At 45.3% G+C, this 14,880-nt stretch overlaps 1 protein-coding gene across 2 annotated transcripts; it reads left to right on the top strand.

Moving 5' to 3' along the window:
• The first annotated feature begins 10,680 nt into the window (after positions 1-10,680).
• Positions 10,681-13,207, top strand: LOC119694955 (UDP-N-acetylglucosamine transferase subunit ALG13 homolog). Of its 2 annotated transcripts, XM_038122655.1 has the most exons (4): positions 10,681-10,860; positions 11,279-11,444; positions 11,629-11,767; positions 13,063-13,207. In XM_038122655.1, the coding sequence occupies exons 1-4, from the start codon at positions 10,780-10,782 to the stop codon at positions 13,172-13,174; spliced, it is 498 nt and encodes a 165-aa protein (XP_037978583.1). In that variant the 5' UTR covers positions 10,681-10,779; the 3' UTR covers positions 13,175-13,207. The 2 variants fall into 2 exon arrangements, with proteins under 2 accessions (XP_037978583.1, XP_037978584.1); XM_038122656.1 differs by lacking the exon at positions 11,279-11,444 and having other exon boundaries at positions 10,730-10,860.
• The last annotated feature ends 1,673 nt before the right edge of the window (positions 13,208-14,880 follow it).

Raw genomic sequence — 14,880 nt, 5'->3', positions numbered from 1 at the left:
GCTTCCCTCCGCTCACACTGCTCAGATGAATAATAATTTGCTGCAAAGCAATTTAGAAAATAAATGCTGACAGACTGAGTGTATACTTAGCCTAGGTGAGATTTTGTTCTATTTCTACTTTTTCAATGGATTTTGCTGGCTTCAAGTCCTTAAAACGTCCCCAAAAGGAAACTCCTTTTGTGGAAATTCAGTGCCTTCAAGGTCCATGCTGGACAACAGCAATTACAAAGAGATTGGGAAAAGTTGATCACACTTTGAGGTAGTGGGATGTCTTGAAGGCCTTTCTCTGGAAAGCTGCTTTCCATATCCATGAGCAAGTCACAGTTCAGACATAAAGCTTGTAGACAACACCTTTGCATTTGGTGCCACTTAAAAGCTCAGATAAGCCTTTCCATCTTATGAATACTGATTAGTTCAGCATTGTTGTCTCTTTTTTTTTTTTTTTTTAATCCTCCTGAGGAAACTTGAGAATGCAAGAATTATTCACACCTCAAGAGCAGAGGACAGAGAGAGATACTTACCATGAAAACTTTAGGTCAGAGAGTCCAGTTTATGCAGGCACACAAGGACACATGCACAGAGAATATTAATCCATAGGGGAGGTGTGCAAGGCCAAGGAAGGTCTGTAGTGGATGGATGTGTGACTGTAGCTTTCTCCTACTGTTTTACTCATGATCCAGCTGAATCCAAACACAACAGCCACACAGTAAATCACAGGCAGGAATCCCAGCAGAGTGCCAGCAACGTTCATAGAAAGTAAAAGTACACATTAGGATACATCAGACAAAAAGGCCAGTCATTTCTCACTTTAGAGCAATGTGCCTTCCCTCTCAGCAGGCAGCAGATGCTGAGAAACCAGAAACAGCCAAACCAAAGGCAGGAGTCCAAACTGCACTGCCAGCCTAGGACTTGGGAATGCAGACAGAGCATGAGTCTGCTTTTCCTAGGTATGACCAGCTGTGAGAATCTATTTGGACAAGCAGCCCCTTCCACTGAGGTCAGGTTCAGCAACTGCTGCTTGGCTGTGCCCAGTTTGCCCCTGTGCACATTCCATATGCTGCTCCTTCCATTTACCTTGGCATATCACTGTGAAAACCACACCCAGAAGAACACAGGAAACTGAGAGCAAGAAATTATCTAGATAAAATCTTTGAATGTAATTTAAAGGTAAAATAAGGAGAAAACAATCAGCTCTCCCTGGACTGCTCCTACATGGTTTGAGTTCAGTGTTATTGAAGCAGGAAAACCTGAGAGTTGCAAGGTTTTGTCTTTCTGGGTGCATAAATTCTCTCAATGGTTTCCTTGAAGGAAAGAAAAACGTGACAAACATCCCTACAGCCAGGAAGCCTGAGCTGTTGTCACTCCCCCACGTGATTATATCCAGCTGTACCAGGTTTTCACTTCCCAAGGTATCATCTTTCAGCAGTTATCATCATTTGGTTTGGGTTTTTTTTAGCAGACCAATCTGTAAATAAATGCAGTCTTGCTCTGGGGAAGGCTGTTCATTCTTTCTTGTAAGTGGGTCTGAAAGATCTTTCATTCAGTGTTATGAAGTATGAACATATATTGCATTCTATTGAAGGAAAATAAGAGTTTGGATTTGATTTCACCAGACAGCTGGGGAAGGCAATTTCAATATTAAACATTGCCTCTTTATTTAATACTGCTGGTTTTAAACTCATAAGAGAACATCATGCAAAATAAAATATGTGTATGTGGAGTTTTCATCTCCAAGTGACCACAGCCTAATCTTTGTCATTTTCATCCTCCATAATGCCAAAGAAGCCTTGCAGCTCTTCTCTCTGCTGACTTTTTTGTAACTCAGCAGTCTTTTGAACAACCCTCAGCAGAGCTTTGCAGCTTAGTGAACCATCTCAGATCTGCAGAAATCCAATCAAATCAATGCTGGAACTTGGGCTGAAGAATAGAGCTGTGAGTGAGGAAATCAGAGTTTTCCCTTCTTGACCACAAGCAAGCCATTCTGGGATGTAACATGCCTGGTGACAGAACCAATTGTGTCATTGTCTCAGAATTTCTTAGTGGTGTAGAACATGTTTTCAGCCATTTTCTTCCCAAATTTCTCTAATCCAACAATATTCCTTGATTGTATGTCAATAAATCCATCAGCAATCAATTGACAGTAACATTCCATAGATCAGTCATTTTATTTAATACAAGCCTAGATAAAGTATGAGAGAAGTTTATACAAACCATTACACATTCCTTTTTTGTCTCCAGGCTAGTCCTTCATGTTTTTCTGGGTTGTGTTTTTTGTTTTGTTTTGTTTGGTTTGGTTTGGTTTTTGTTTGTTTTTGTTTTTTTTTTCCTGTGGCTGGCACAGGCTGTCTTTATCTATTGCAAAACTCATTATAATTGGAGTTCTTTAAGATTTTTAGCATTTCTAGGGGGAATTAGTTCTTTACAGAGGAAGGGTTTCTCCATTGTGGGATTCATACCATAATTAGACAAAATGATGGGCTAAGTCCCAGTGGAAAAAATGCACTGTAACTGGTGTTCATTTTTGTTACATAAACCCATGGAGATCATGCTGGCTCCTCCTCTTGCAGCCACTTCAGAAGCACAGAGTTCAATTTAAAACTGATGTATCATTATTATCTAGAACCACAAATATCTTCAAGACTTTCATCTGAGTCTGACGTGAACCTTCTTCCTCCGAGCAAAATAAAACTTCAGATCAGTTTAAGGCATCTGCATTACCTAATCTCAGAAGCCACAGATTACCACCAGCCACGCTTGGCTTTGTGTTTGTTCAGGCATCCTTGAAGTCAGAACACAAACCCCTGGCATGGCACAAATGATCTTTGTATGTCAAAGTAAGGCACACAGAAGAATTTCTTCCAGCCTGCACAGCACCTGGGACAAGAAAATAGCTGGTGACAGCCACGGAACAAAGGTACCAACCCCCAAGAACAGATCTTATTAAGTGCAAACAAGATGTGGCCAGATTTTGTGGAAGATAAGCAAAAATATTTAAATGTGTTTACTGCATCTAACAAACCCTTATTGAGGATAGTTGTTATTAAGAATTAACCAAATACCTGTAAGTTGGTTTGAGGTGAAAAATACCAGTCTCGCAAATTTTTGCTATTGCCTTGCTGATTTCAGAAAACACGGGATGTTCACAATTAAGCCAAGTCACATCAACCCCAAATGTATTTTTACAGAGGAACAAACCAGTGCTCTGTGTACATGCAACTCCTCCAGCTAATTAGCACCTTGGGGTAGGTTGTTCATAAACAGAAAACAGTAAGGGACCACTACATCCCAGCAGTACCTTGTGTAATACCAGTCTCAGAATCAATTAAGATTTTACCTGAATCCTCACCAATTCACTGCCTCACAAAATAAAAAATAAAATTTCAGGTTCAGAGAAACCAAAGGAAATTATTTTGCCTATGATGACAGAAATCTAAGGCCCTGGAGGGACATGGGACACTCCTTCAGAAGACATTTCCTTTTGATCTTAGGCATGAATCATTACTTTAATATTAAGCTAGTTGCCTTAGGAAAAATTAATTTATTTTACTAGTTATGCCACACGTGTCAACATATAAGTGTGGGTGCTGCCAGGCAATTCCATCCCCTTGATAAGGGACAGAAAAGTAACACCATTTGCTTCATGGCAAAGGTATTGGGTCAAGTTCAGCACTGTCTGATGCTGCTCTACATAACAGTGGCCCAGCAGCCTGCAAGGGTCCCCAGTCCAATTTCTGACGGCCAGCTGCCCACACCCACACTGAAACCTCAGAGCCATTACCAGAAGGATCAAACATGGACCATGCTGCGAAGTGGGAAGAATTTTTCAGCTTTAATAGTTCCACCTTCCAAGCCAGGCACATAAAGCTGAGCTGTCTGTACATCTGCCATGCTTCACACCCCACTTTTGAAGAGATTTAGGGCTTCAGTCTACTCTCAGCCATCAGCTCAATCTGTGATACACTTACAATCAAAAAAACAAAACCAAGGCCCTTCTTTTGGACGGATTTAACCATGAATCACCATTTTGAGATGGCACAGGAAACCCTGGTGCACAAAGCCTCGTTTAATGAACACAAACATTCAGCAGCTGAACAGCTCTTGGTTTCAGCAGGGAAAAGGAAAAGAAAAAGGAAAAGGAAAAGGAAAAGGAAAAGGAAAAGGAAAAGGAAAAGGAAAAGGAAAAGGAAAAGGAAAAGGAAAAGGAAAAGGAAAAGGAAAAGGAAAAGGAAAAGGAAAAGGAAAATTACTGTGGATGAAGTACAGGTGGCCATGCATAAGTGTGCTAAAGGGTGAAGCAAACAGGACTAATTTGAGTTCAAAAGCTTTCTCTAGAGGCAAGACAATGAAAAATATTCTTGTTTTGACATTAGTGCATGCAGTAATAATGGCTCTCCCAAATGTAACACCGAGCTCTGATTTAGATCAAAGCCAGCTCAGTCACACCTGGGATGAATCTGGTCCAATATCTCCCAGTGAGTTGTAGAATGATGATTTATTTTAGACAGCTTAATGTTATCCTGGAATTATGACACAAGAAATCCTGAAAGAAGATTCACCTAAATAGAAGATACCTAAAGAGGATTTATTTGTAAAGTACACATGCACACAGACTCAAAACAGTTTTCCAGGTGTAAATATGACTTTAGATCTCTCTTACATGTCTCTCTGCATATATCTTTAGAACATTAAAAAATAAGAGCCACAATTTTTAATCTTTGTGAAATTCACTGCATACCATTAACCTCCTGGTTTGCCTCTGCATAAAACATTTCTAGAATTTCTGGTGATAAAAAGAAGGCCATAAACAGGAAATGCATGCAAAGATGTTTCTGGTATTGATTCTTCTCAGTATATGCTGTATATCATGCACACAAAAAAACTGGTGGCCCAGAGCTGTTAAAGAATCTTCAAATTGAGCTCAGTGGTTTTGCTGAGTATCTTGTGGCTGCTGTGATCCCTAATATCTAATGGAAACTAGACTGCTTGTAAATAATAAGCTATCATCTTGTTAGCACACACAAACAGCAGAGAGAAATGAATCGTGACTCACTGCTTTTAGCACCCCTGCTGCTGTTGCAAAGCAGCAGGGGATGATGCAGAGGGCACAGACCCTCTGAACAGGACTGGCTGCAAACAGGCAGGTTCAGTCCATGAAACATCACTGGATTTTCAGACCTTGAGCGGATCTGTGTTGGCTGTGGCTGTTGGTCGGCTGGGAAGTGAACCTCAAATGCTTTCACCGTTTCTCTTTGGTTCTGAGAGGCAGCTTGGCAATCAGAAACAGGCTTTGCAAATGGGAAGATGCTAACGCTGTGCAGCAAAGACAGAGCAAAATGGAGCCTGCAGGCTGGGTGCCCTCACTGCAGCGAAGGCAGGCAGCCCTCTCCTGGTGTAAACACCACTGCTCACGTCTGCCCAACAGCCCTTTGCTTTTCTGGCAGAATTAGAGCAGCTTTTCATTAATTGTAGGGCATTTTCAGCCAGTCTGCATATTTCCAAAATCCATTAACTTCATCAGTGGAATGACTTAGGAGTCCCTGGATACTTCTGGAGAACAATTCAAACTGTCTACATAAATTGCTGCTGTCTCGAGCCAGCTTCTGGAGAACAGCAGGCAAATGGACAGAAGTGAAATTTAGTCTGAGTTCACACTGGGTTCACCTCCTTACCTATTTTTATGCTGCATGGCAAATGGAGATATTTGTATGTACTTGCATAATTGGGATTGTCTGGGAAAAGGAATTTGGCTCTCTTGGAGTTCCTTCCTAAAGATCTAAAACTGTTGGTTTACTTGAGCATAATATTCTAATTTCCTTTAAAAATGCACATCAAAAAGAATAATTGAAACATGAATTCCATCCCAGTGCTTGTAAAAATGCATGCAAGGCACCTCAGGATTTGATTATATTTGCACCAGCACAAGCTGCCCTCAGAGAACAAAGCTCAATTGATTTCAGGGAGTCTGATTTGCCTGGATGAAAATGAATTTTTAATAGATTTGGTTGTCAGAGGGATTATGCAGGAATATGAAGCGGCAGGGTGCTCACACAGTGGACTGCTGTGGAGGTGTGTGCTGGTGGCCAGCAGGCAGGAATGGTGGCGAGTGTTTTCCACAGACAGCAAGGAGCAGAATCCCAGGGGAGCTGAGGGGACCAGTTGCCAGGAGACATCACAACACTGAGTCCTCCTTGCAACAGACCTCAGACTCCTTCCTACCTCTGCACACTGGCCTGGTTTGCCACCGCTCTTCTAATTATTTTCTTTAATCTCCCAATAACCCAAACACTACTCAAAATTGTCAGCTTTGAGAAATTTCATTTGTTTGATATGAAGCCCATTTTCTGGTTCTTTAAGGTGAGCATTTCATTTATGACAGAAAACTAGCAGAGGCCTCAAGCACCGGTAAGGATCCAGCTCCAGGGCTGGTACCAACCAGCCCAGCCACAGTCCTTGTATGAAGGACTGAAACACAGCATGCGCCGTATCCCATCGCAGAAATGGCCTCCTGCTTCATGGGAGAACAAAGGCCAGCAGTACTTTACTTTCATAAATTAGTAAACACTCAGCTTCCGGAAGCTCAGGTCTCCATGCATCATTACATTGTTTAAATACGAAGCAAAGCAGAGTAACAAACAGATACATAGTTATAGATCCCCAACAAATATTGTTTGTGTCTTCAGAGTCACTGAGTGGTTTTCCCTCTGTTCTTCAGAAACATAAGGCCTCAAAAACTATGATTCCATAATTCCAGAACCAGGGGCTTCAAGGCACACCACAAAATGTGGCAAAATTCAGAAAAACCCATGAGAGCTGTCAGATGGTGAGCCACAGCCTCCTTTTCCACTCCACACATTAGATATTCAGTCAGAAGAGTTCCTCCGTGTGCCTTGATGTCTGTCTTCTGCCATCAGCCCCAAGGAGGAGGTGATCCAACATCTCCCTGTCTCCAGTCAGCCTGAGCCTTTGTGTCAATGCAGCTGCTAAATAACAAGCCCACAAAGACACAATCCAAAGGACGTAGAAATGTGATGAAATATTTCAAATTGACATTTGCCATTGACAAATGCTACTCTGTTATTTTCCCAGGCCAAGCATCCCTGAATCACAGTAATATGAAGGAATTATTCCCCAAAAGATCCTCCATCTGATTTTCAAAGCTCCCTACAGTAACAAAAATATCAACCCTCAAAGGTACAGCAATACATCTCAATGAGAGAGGAAAAGGAAGCAATTTTTTTTCAGTTCAAATTTATATAAAGCAAATTGGAAAGAGAAGTAAGACTACCTTTACTCTTTCTGCACATTTATAAACATAGAAAAAACATAAATTTAGTGTGGAGAAGTCTAATTGCTCTCCTGTGCTTCATGTCATCAACTGCAGCATTATATCACAAGCCATATGGAGAATCAATCTGTGCACAAAATACAAGGGAAAGGAAAGTCAATAACTAGCCAGTCATTGGCTTTTTTTCCTTCAAAGAAAATCAAATTTTGTAGACTCATACAGGTTTCCTGCCTTCCTGTTGGTGTGTATTTTTTAATGATTCATTATTGGATACACTGTGGCCCATGCATTTCAAGGTCATCAGAGTTTTATCTCCACAGTTGTGGGGCAGCCCTCAGACTTCAAGAGCAAACTAAAGGCAGGATATAGTTTTAAGAAACAAAGATGGGAGCTGACTAGTTTATTTTCATTCACTTTCTTACCCCTGAATAACATAATTATGGAGCTTTCTGGGCACATTGTGGCAAACTGAACTGAATGCAAAGCGACAGTGCTCAGAACTGAGCCATCCAGAAACATTTCAAACACCAGCTAAGGAGAAGAGAGGAGGGAAATGTCATTCCTTTCTCAACAAAAACCAGCTTGCACTCATGACATCTTCACTTTCTTGCCCAGATGATGTCACAGGAAGAAAATATCAGAATATAAATTATGCCCTATAAAGCACAGATGGGAGCAAGCTCTCACGAGAACCTATTTTCCATTTCAGCCCTTTCCTGGCCCCTCCCTGGGGCCCGGGACCACATAATGTCAGATTGAGCCCCTAGTTCTGGACTGTCCCTGCTAATATCACACACATAGACTGGAGACAGACAACTGGCACTGCAAAGAGAGACTGCCCGGCCCAAGCAGGGCTAGGTTCACACAAGGTTTGCCCCAAAAGCTACAGCACTCAGCTGCCTGAGCCACAGGGCTCAGAGAACGTGCCTGCAGCTTATGACACCAAAAGGGTGAACGAAGGTGCAATCCCCCGGTGTTTAAAACAGACTAAATCAAAGATACCACAGCTCTGCCACCTCTCTTGTGCTGGTAGCGCTGCTTGTGCAGCCCAGTGAGCTGATCTAACTGCAAACAAGTCACTGGCAGGTCAGTTCTGTGACCACTGTGGGGTTTATCTGTAGGAACACAGGACAGAGGCAGCAATGAAGCAAGGCACAGCATCAAGTCTAGATTACATGACCTCTACCTGCCTTAAAACTGCACAAGCTCAGCTCCAAGCACTTCATTTTGAGAGTGATCTGTAGTTCTCACAGACCTCAGCATAAGCACTCATGGGCAAAATTCTGCTTATGCCCTACACATCTTCTAATTAAAACAGCAGGTACAAATTAGCATGAAATTGAGTCCCTTAATGGATGGTTTCCCCTTTTCTCTTCCATTTAAAATCACCCTAACAAGCCTGATTCAATGTGCAAGTGGAATGTATCCTCCAGTAAAAATTCCAACACAAATTTAAGTCACTGCAATTTTACATGTGAATATTTTTTCTTCTAGCCCCTATACAGCATGAAGCTGGAAGTGCTAGCTGTAGAGGACACTGACTTCCAGTGACACACAGAAAAAAAACCAACCAAAACCCCTAACATTAACCCCTTAATTACCCTGTCCTTTACCAGGTGCTGAACCTCATCTCCAGCACATGAAAAATTTAGCATTTTCCTTTTCATCCCAAATCTACCTTCTTCTCCCACAGCTGTCAGGGCCCTGACTGCACTAATTGTCTGACCAGTCTCAGCTGGAGCTTCCACTCACACTCTTGGACAGGGACTTTATTTAACCTTGGGATTTAAATAGAACGGTTTGAATTTGCAGGGACTCTAAAGTTTATGCAATTTTAACCCCTCTGCCATGGTCAGGGACATCTTCCTGCTTCAAGTCCCATCCAGCCTGGCCTTGGATGCTTCCAGGGATCCAGGGGCAGCCACAGCTTCTCTGGGCACTCTGTGCCAGGGCCTCACCACTCTCACAGGAAAGAATTAATTCTCAATATCTAGTCTAAATCTGCTCTTTTCCAGTTTAAAGCCATTTCCCTGTGTGCTGTCACTGCAGGCCCTTGTCCAAAGTCCCTCTCCAGCTCTCTCTTGGAGCCCCTTTAAGCACTGGAAGGGATTCTAAGGTCTCCCTGGAGCCTCCACTTCTCCAGGCTGAACACCGAGCTCTCCAGCCTGTCTTCCCAGCAGAGGTGTTCCAGCCCCTGAGCCTCTTTGTGGCCCTCCTCTGAACCTACCTAACCATGTCCTTCTCATGCTGGGATGACAGGGGTGACTTGTGGGTGTCTTTGCTGCTAATTCTATTCCTGAACTGCTGTTTGGGTTTCCTAGGCTGACATTGTGTCCATGTCCCTGCTGGATGGTCACTGGACCATGCCCTGTCAGTGAGGTCTTTACCTGGCTGGTGTTGTGGCCACCCTCAGTTCCCAAATTCTTTTTCCTGAGGGACAACAGCAAGAGCTGGATAAGGCTAGGCAGAGCCACTGTGCACACAGGACACCAATAATGTTTTGTTCTACTGCATTTTTCCCCCAGACAGTGTCTGCTGTCAGCACTACTTGCTTTAATCAAAAAATAAATATATTTCAGCGTGGCTCATTATGCTAAATGAAAACAACAGGGGGCTAATGAGCATTGTGAACAAGGTATTAGCATGGCAATCAGAGGGCTCCTCAAGGCAGCTGCATCCTTCTTCGAACACCATGTATACACAACTGTGTATACAGTTGTGACCTCATCTGTTGAGTTTAATTCAGGGAGTAAATAGATTTAGATGTCTAACTTTGGTTTATCTTTGTAGCAAATTATGCATTGTGTTACACTTACTATTAAGAAACAAAACTGCCAGCTCAGTTTGTGCAACTGTTCAGGGGTTATTCTTACTCTTCAGTGAACACATTTAACACATCTAATATTCAAAACTGTGTTAGCACATTTAATATTCATTATTTTGGGGTAGAAGTTGAAGCGTTACTCCCCCAGTAAGTGTTTGGGAGGCCTGGGCCAGCATAGTCTGTAAAGGGAAGGTGCCTGTGGCCCCGCTCTGGCAATGGCCGCTCTGGGCACACCCAGACAGGCTCTCCGCGAGTTATGTGGGTCCCCAACGCTGAAATAACACGTGCAGGCCAAAACTTCCCGAATCCCTTTTCCAAATTTATTTTTTACCTCTTCTCCTTGAAAGTCTAAAAACCCGAAACAGCCGCTAAACGCTGCCGGACAGTGGGCTCGTTAGAGCGGCCACCATCCCTGCTGGTGTGGCACCGTGGGGAAAACCCCACGCCGCAGCGGCACCAGCCCCGCCGAAACGGGCGGACGGAGCAAAAGTCGCGAAGAGAAGCCACGGCAGGGGACAGGGAGGGACAGGGAGGGCCGGGCCCGTGAGGGAAGGGGGCGTTCCCGCCCGCCCCGTCCCTCCCCTCAGCCCGGCCGCCATTTCGGGAGCTGTGCGCGGGCGCGCGGCGCCCCCTGGCGGCCCCGCGGCCGGCGCGTCCCGTCCCGGCGGCCATGAAGTCCGTGTTCGTCACCGTGGGCACCACCAGCTTCGACGAGCTGATCGCCACCGCCCGCTCCCCGCCCGCGCTGCAGGTCAGCCGGCCGAGACACCGGCCCGGCCCCGGCCCCGAGCCGGGCCTTCCCTCCCGGGGCCTTCCCTCCCGGGGCTGGCGCCTGCGCGCAACGAGCTGCCCCGCCCTCCCTGCGGGTGCCGGGGTGCCTGAGGGCGCCGGGGCCGTTCGGGGGTTCTCGGGGGAGCAGCCTGAAGTGTTGGTGGAGGAATGGGAGGGACGGCAAGAGGGCAGCAGTACCCGGGTCGGGGTAGTCGGGAGCTGGGCACACCCCTCACACACCCTCTCTATCCCCGCCTCATCCCCTTCATCCCACCCTCGTCATCCCCCCATCATGCCCCTCTTCTCCTCCATTCTCTCTTCATCCCCTCACCCGATATCTCCCCACCATTCCCCCTCCCCACCATCTTCCCCTCCATTCACCCGTCCGTGCCCCGCAGGCGCTGCAGAGCCGCGGGTACCAGAAGCTGGTGCTGCAGGTGGGCCGGGGCTCGCTGCCGCAGCCGCAGCCCAGCAGCAGCTCGGCCGTGGCGGTGGAAGCGTTCCGCTTCAAGGACTCGCTGGCTGAGGACCTGCAGAGCGCAGAGCTGGTCATCAGCCACGCAGGTACAGCCCGGCTGCTTCCCGGGGCTGCGGGAGGTCGGTGGATGAAGTCTCTCCGGCCCAGGGGTGGGCTGGCTGGGAGTGCTGAGGTCCACAGCTAGAGTTGGGTTGTTCAAGAGGCTCCCCTGTTTCAGCAGCAAGTAGGGGGATATTTGATCTCTCACCGTGTTTTCTGTTTCTCTCCTAGGTGCTGGTAGTTGCCTGGAGACTCTAGAGAAAGGAAAACCACTAATAGTGGTAATAAATGACAAGCTGATGGACAACCATCAGCTTGAGCTGGCCAAACAGCTCCACAGAGATGGCTATGTCCTCTACTGTAACTGCAGGTATGGAGCTGCTGTGGCTCTTCCTGCTGGGCAAGAGCATTCAGTCCATGTGACTGCAGAACTGAGAATGCAACAAGGAAATGTACATCCTTCTCTGTAATCTCCACCTGGCTATTGCATTTTCCAGAGGGAACAGACTAACACTAGGTAGTAATTTACCACAGTTACCAAGCCTTTTGACCACGACCTCTTCTAATTATTTTTTTTCCATTTGAGGTAACATGTATTTAGATTAAAAAAAAAAAAAAAAAAACAAAACTTGGATTCAGGGGATTAATAAAGCAGATATTACCTGGTTAGTAACTTTTAAGTACCCCTGTCTTTCAAGTACTCATTCAGGCTGCCCTTTTAACCAAAATTCCTGAATCCACCATACCCTTTGACAAGGAGTTTCACAGATCTACTGCCTGTCGCTTCAGGAGAAAACCCCAAACCAAACAAACAAAAACACACAAAAAACCAACAAACAAACAAAAAACCACCCCACAAGCAAACAACGCATGAAAAAATCCCACCATCACCAAAACCTCTAGCTCCTTTTTTTAGTGTTCATCCTGACTCCTCTTGGGTTTATTTCTTCTCCTGGTTTCGACTGTATCTTACTGTTTTCTCTTTACTTGTGATTGACCCCACTCTAAAAATAAAAGATTACTTTTAAACTGAAGGCAGAAAAAATGCAACTCCCATTACTTAGTCTGTATCTTGTTCCTTTGCCTTGCATGCAGAGTTTCATATGTTTCACAAGAGCTTTCTGAACAGACTAGGCCTGGCATTCATTTAAATTGAGCAAGTTTCTTAAACTCATAATCTCATTATTGGTGCTTCTGTCAGCTTTAGAATTATTTCTTTGTGTTGGGCAGTGCCAAGCATTTGAGCCTTATTTGCAGCCTGATAATAGCAAGTAACAGATTGATGTAGCTGTTCTTTCTGGCTCTGTGATCAGGGGAGAACTCTGCCATGTGTTCAAATAGGATGGATTTCCTCCTGTGGTTTATGGAGCAGAGCCTCAGATCTTGTTCAGTCTCCCAGCATTGCAGCCACAGAAGATTAAAAAGTTTAAAAGTTGAGTTTGTCCCTGAAAGCTGACCAAAGTGTGTTCTCAGCAATGCTGCCTACGAGCCAGTGCTGGCTGGGGCCTGCTGCCCTGTGCATCCTCTTCCTTTCCATACACATCCTTATTTAATATTTCCATGCTAAAGAATTACACACGGATGCATAGAAAGAAAACTGTATAAAAAATTTCCTATGGGGTGGCTCTTTCTTCTTTAATTTTTGCTTTTGGTCTGTTTTTACAGCACTCTTGTGGAGACATTGCAGTCGATGGACTTGTCAGCTTTGAAACCTTTTCCTCCCGGACAGCCAGAAAAGTTTGCTTCGTTTTTGGATAAAGTTTTTGGGTTACAATAAACAAAACAGAGAAATAAAAAAGTTGGAGTAAAATGTCTCATCTCCTCCACTTAAGATCTGCAACTGGGCCAAACACTCAAAGAAAATATAATTTAATATTAACTGATATTAAACGGCTTCCAATTTAGTGTCAAACTCATTCAGCTTTACACTTAAAAGAGTACAATGCCGATAAGGAGGGAGTATGAACTGTCTAGTGGCATGGACAGACATATTTCTATCACAAAAGCTGCACTGGGATGTAATTCCACTGATGAGGACAAGCTAAACTGCTTCTTTACAGGCATGGCATATGCATCGTGGTCTCCTGACCTTTTTTGCCAAGTACAGGTGGAAATGAATTGCCTTTGTTGATGTTCCTGTGATGTTCTGCAGATGCCTTCAGCTCTTGGTTCATGTGTTTACAAAAGCACTGAAAAGAGAGCTTAAAAGTGAGCTATTTAAGCCTCAAAAGGGAAAAGTGCATGTGGTGCATCCGGGTGAAAAAAGTCATGAGCTGCAAACCTGCTGCCAAATTGCTCCTTTTGTTTGGGTGATTTACCCACAAAACATAGGACAGGAATGGGCTTGGCAATATAATCGCTCCTTTTGCGTGGTGTTACCCCATCATAACCAGTCACTTAGGACTTCTGCACACCAAATGTTTCCTATTTAGACTACATGTAAGGAGAAATTCTCCCATGTGAGGGTGGTGAGACCCTGGCACAGGTGCCCAGAGAAGCTGTGGCTGCCCCTTGATCCCTGGAAGTGTCCAGGCCAGGTTGGATGGGGTTTGGAGCAACCTGGAATGTTCTAAGGTGTCCCTGCCCATGGCAGAGGGGTTGAAACCGGATGAACTTTAGGGTCCCTGCCAACCCAAGCCATTCCGGGAGTCTTTGATGCTGATCAGAGCTCCCCATTTAGAGTATCGAAGTTGACAATGATTTTACATCGATTTCTTCAAGTAAATATTTTGAAAACCAAAGGGGGTTTAAACTTTAAAATGCTCATGCATGTTCTTAGGCTTCTAATGCTCTAGAACTTGAGAAGTGCATGATTGGTGCTACTTGCCTTTCCCTCAAGGTCATTATGGGGGGGGGGGGGGTGTTGCTTTTGTTGTTTAAAACAAGAAAATTAAACTCCTGAATTGGCCTATCTGATGTCTAAGTACAATTTTCGTGAGGAAGTTAAATGTACATAGAAGCATTCAAATCAAGCACAAAGGTGGAATAAATCAGGCCGCAAGGCTCAGTTTTGCCAATCCCCCAAAGTTTGCCCCAAATACTCGATTAGGAGCCACTAAGATTCTTCACTCCCTTAACGATTTCTATGGAGTTCCTTCAGACCCACTGCTAGCAACTCGCCTGCAGCCCGGGAGCGCAGAGGGAATTCGGGATAACCATGGGAGCGACGTTCGCGCTGGTTCTCCGCAGCCGATGGATGAAGCTGAAGGAGCGAGCTGAGCCAAGGCAGGTGCGGGAGGAGCCGCTTCCCGCGGCTCGGGATGCGCACCCGCGCCGGGCGCTCTAAAACCTGCCCTAAAACAACCTAAAATGGCCCCGGCGGGGCAGCCCCGCGGGATCCGGGGCCGGGCCGGGCCGGGCTGTCCCGTCCCGCAGGTGGGCGCGGTGCCTCATTAGCGGCGCCTCATTAGCGCCGGCCGCGCGCCCGGCGCCTCGCGCCTCGCCCGCGTCTCCGCGCCCGCCTCAGCCGCCCCGGCCGGGAAG

The sequence above is a fragment of the Motacilla alba genome, chromosome 4A, assembly GCF_015832195.1.
Source record: "Motacilla alba alba isolate MOTALB_02 chromosome 4A, Motacilla_alba_V1.0_pri, whole genome shotgun sequence".
Classification (NCBI taxonomy): Eukaryota; Metazoa; Chordata; class Aves; order Passeriformes; family Motacillidae; genus Motacilla; species Motacilla alba.
Note: the sequence above shows the minus strand (reverse complement) of the source record. Positions and strands in the feature narration are given on the sequence as shown.

Bases quoted from the DNA above. Each gene is read 5' to 3' on its own strand.
- LOC119694955 (XM_038122655.1), top strand. From the start codon at position 10,780: ATGAAGTCCGTGTTCGTCACCGTGGGCACCACCAGCTTCGACGAGCTG. The intron at 10,861-11,278 runs GTCAGCCGGCCG...CGTGCCCCGCAG, and splicing joins GCTCCCCGCCCGCGCTGCAG to GCGCTGCAGAGCCGCGGGTA. The intron at 11,768-13,062 runs GTATGGAGCTGC...CTGTTTTTACAG, and splicing joins GTCCTCTACTGTAACTGCAG to CACTCTTGTGGAGACATTGC.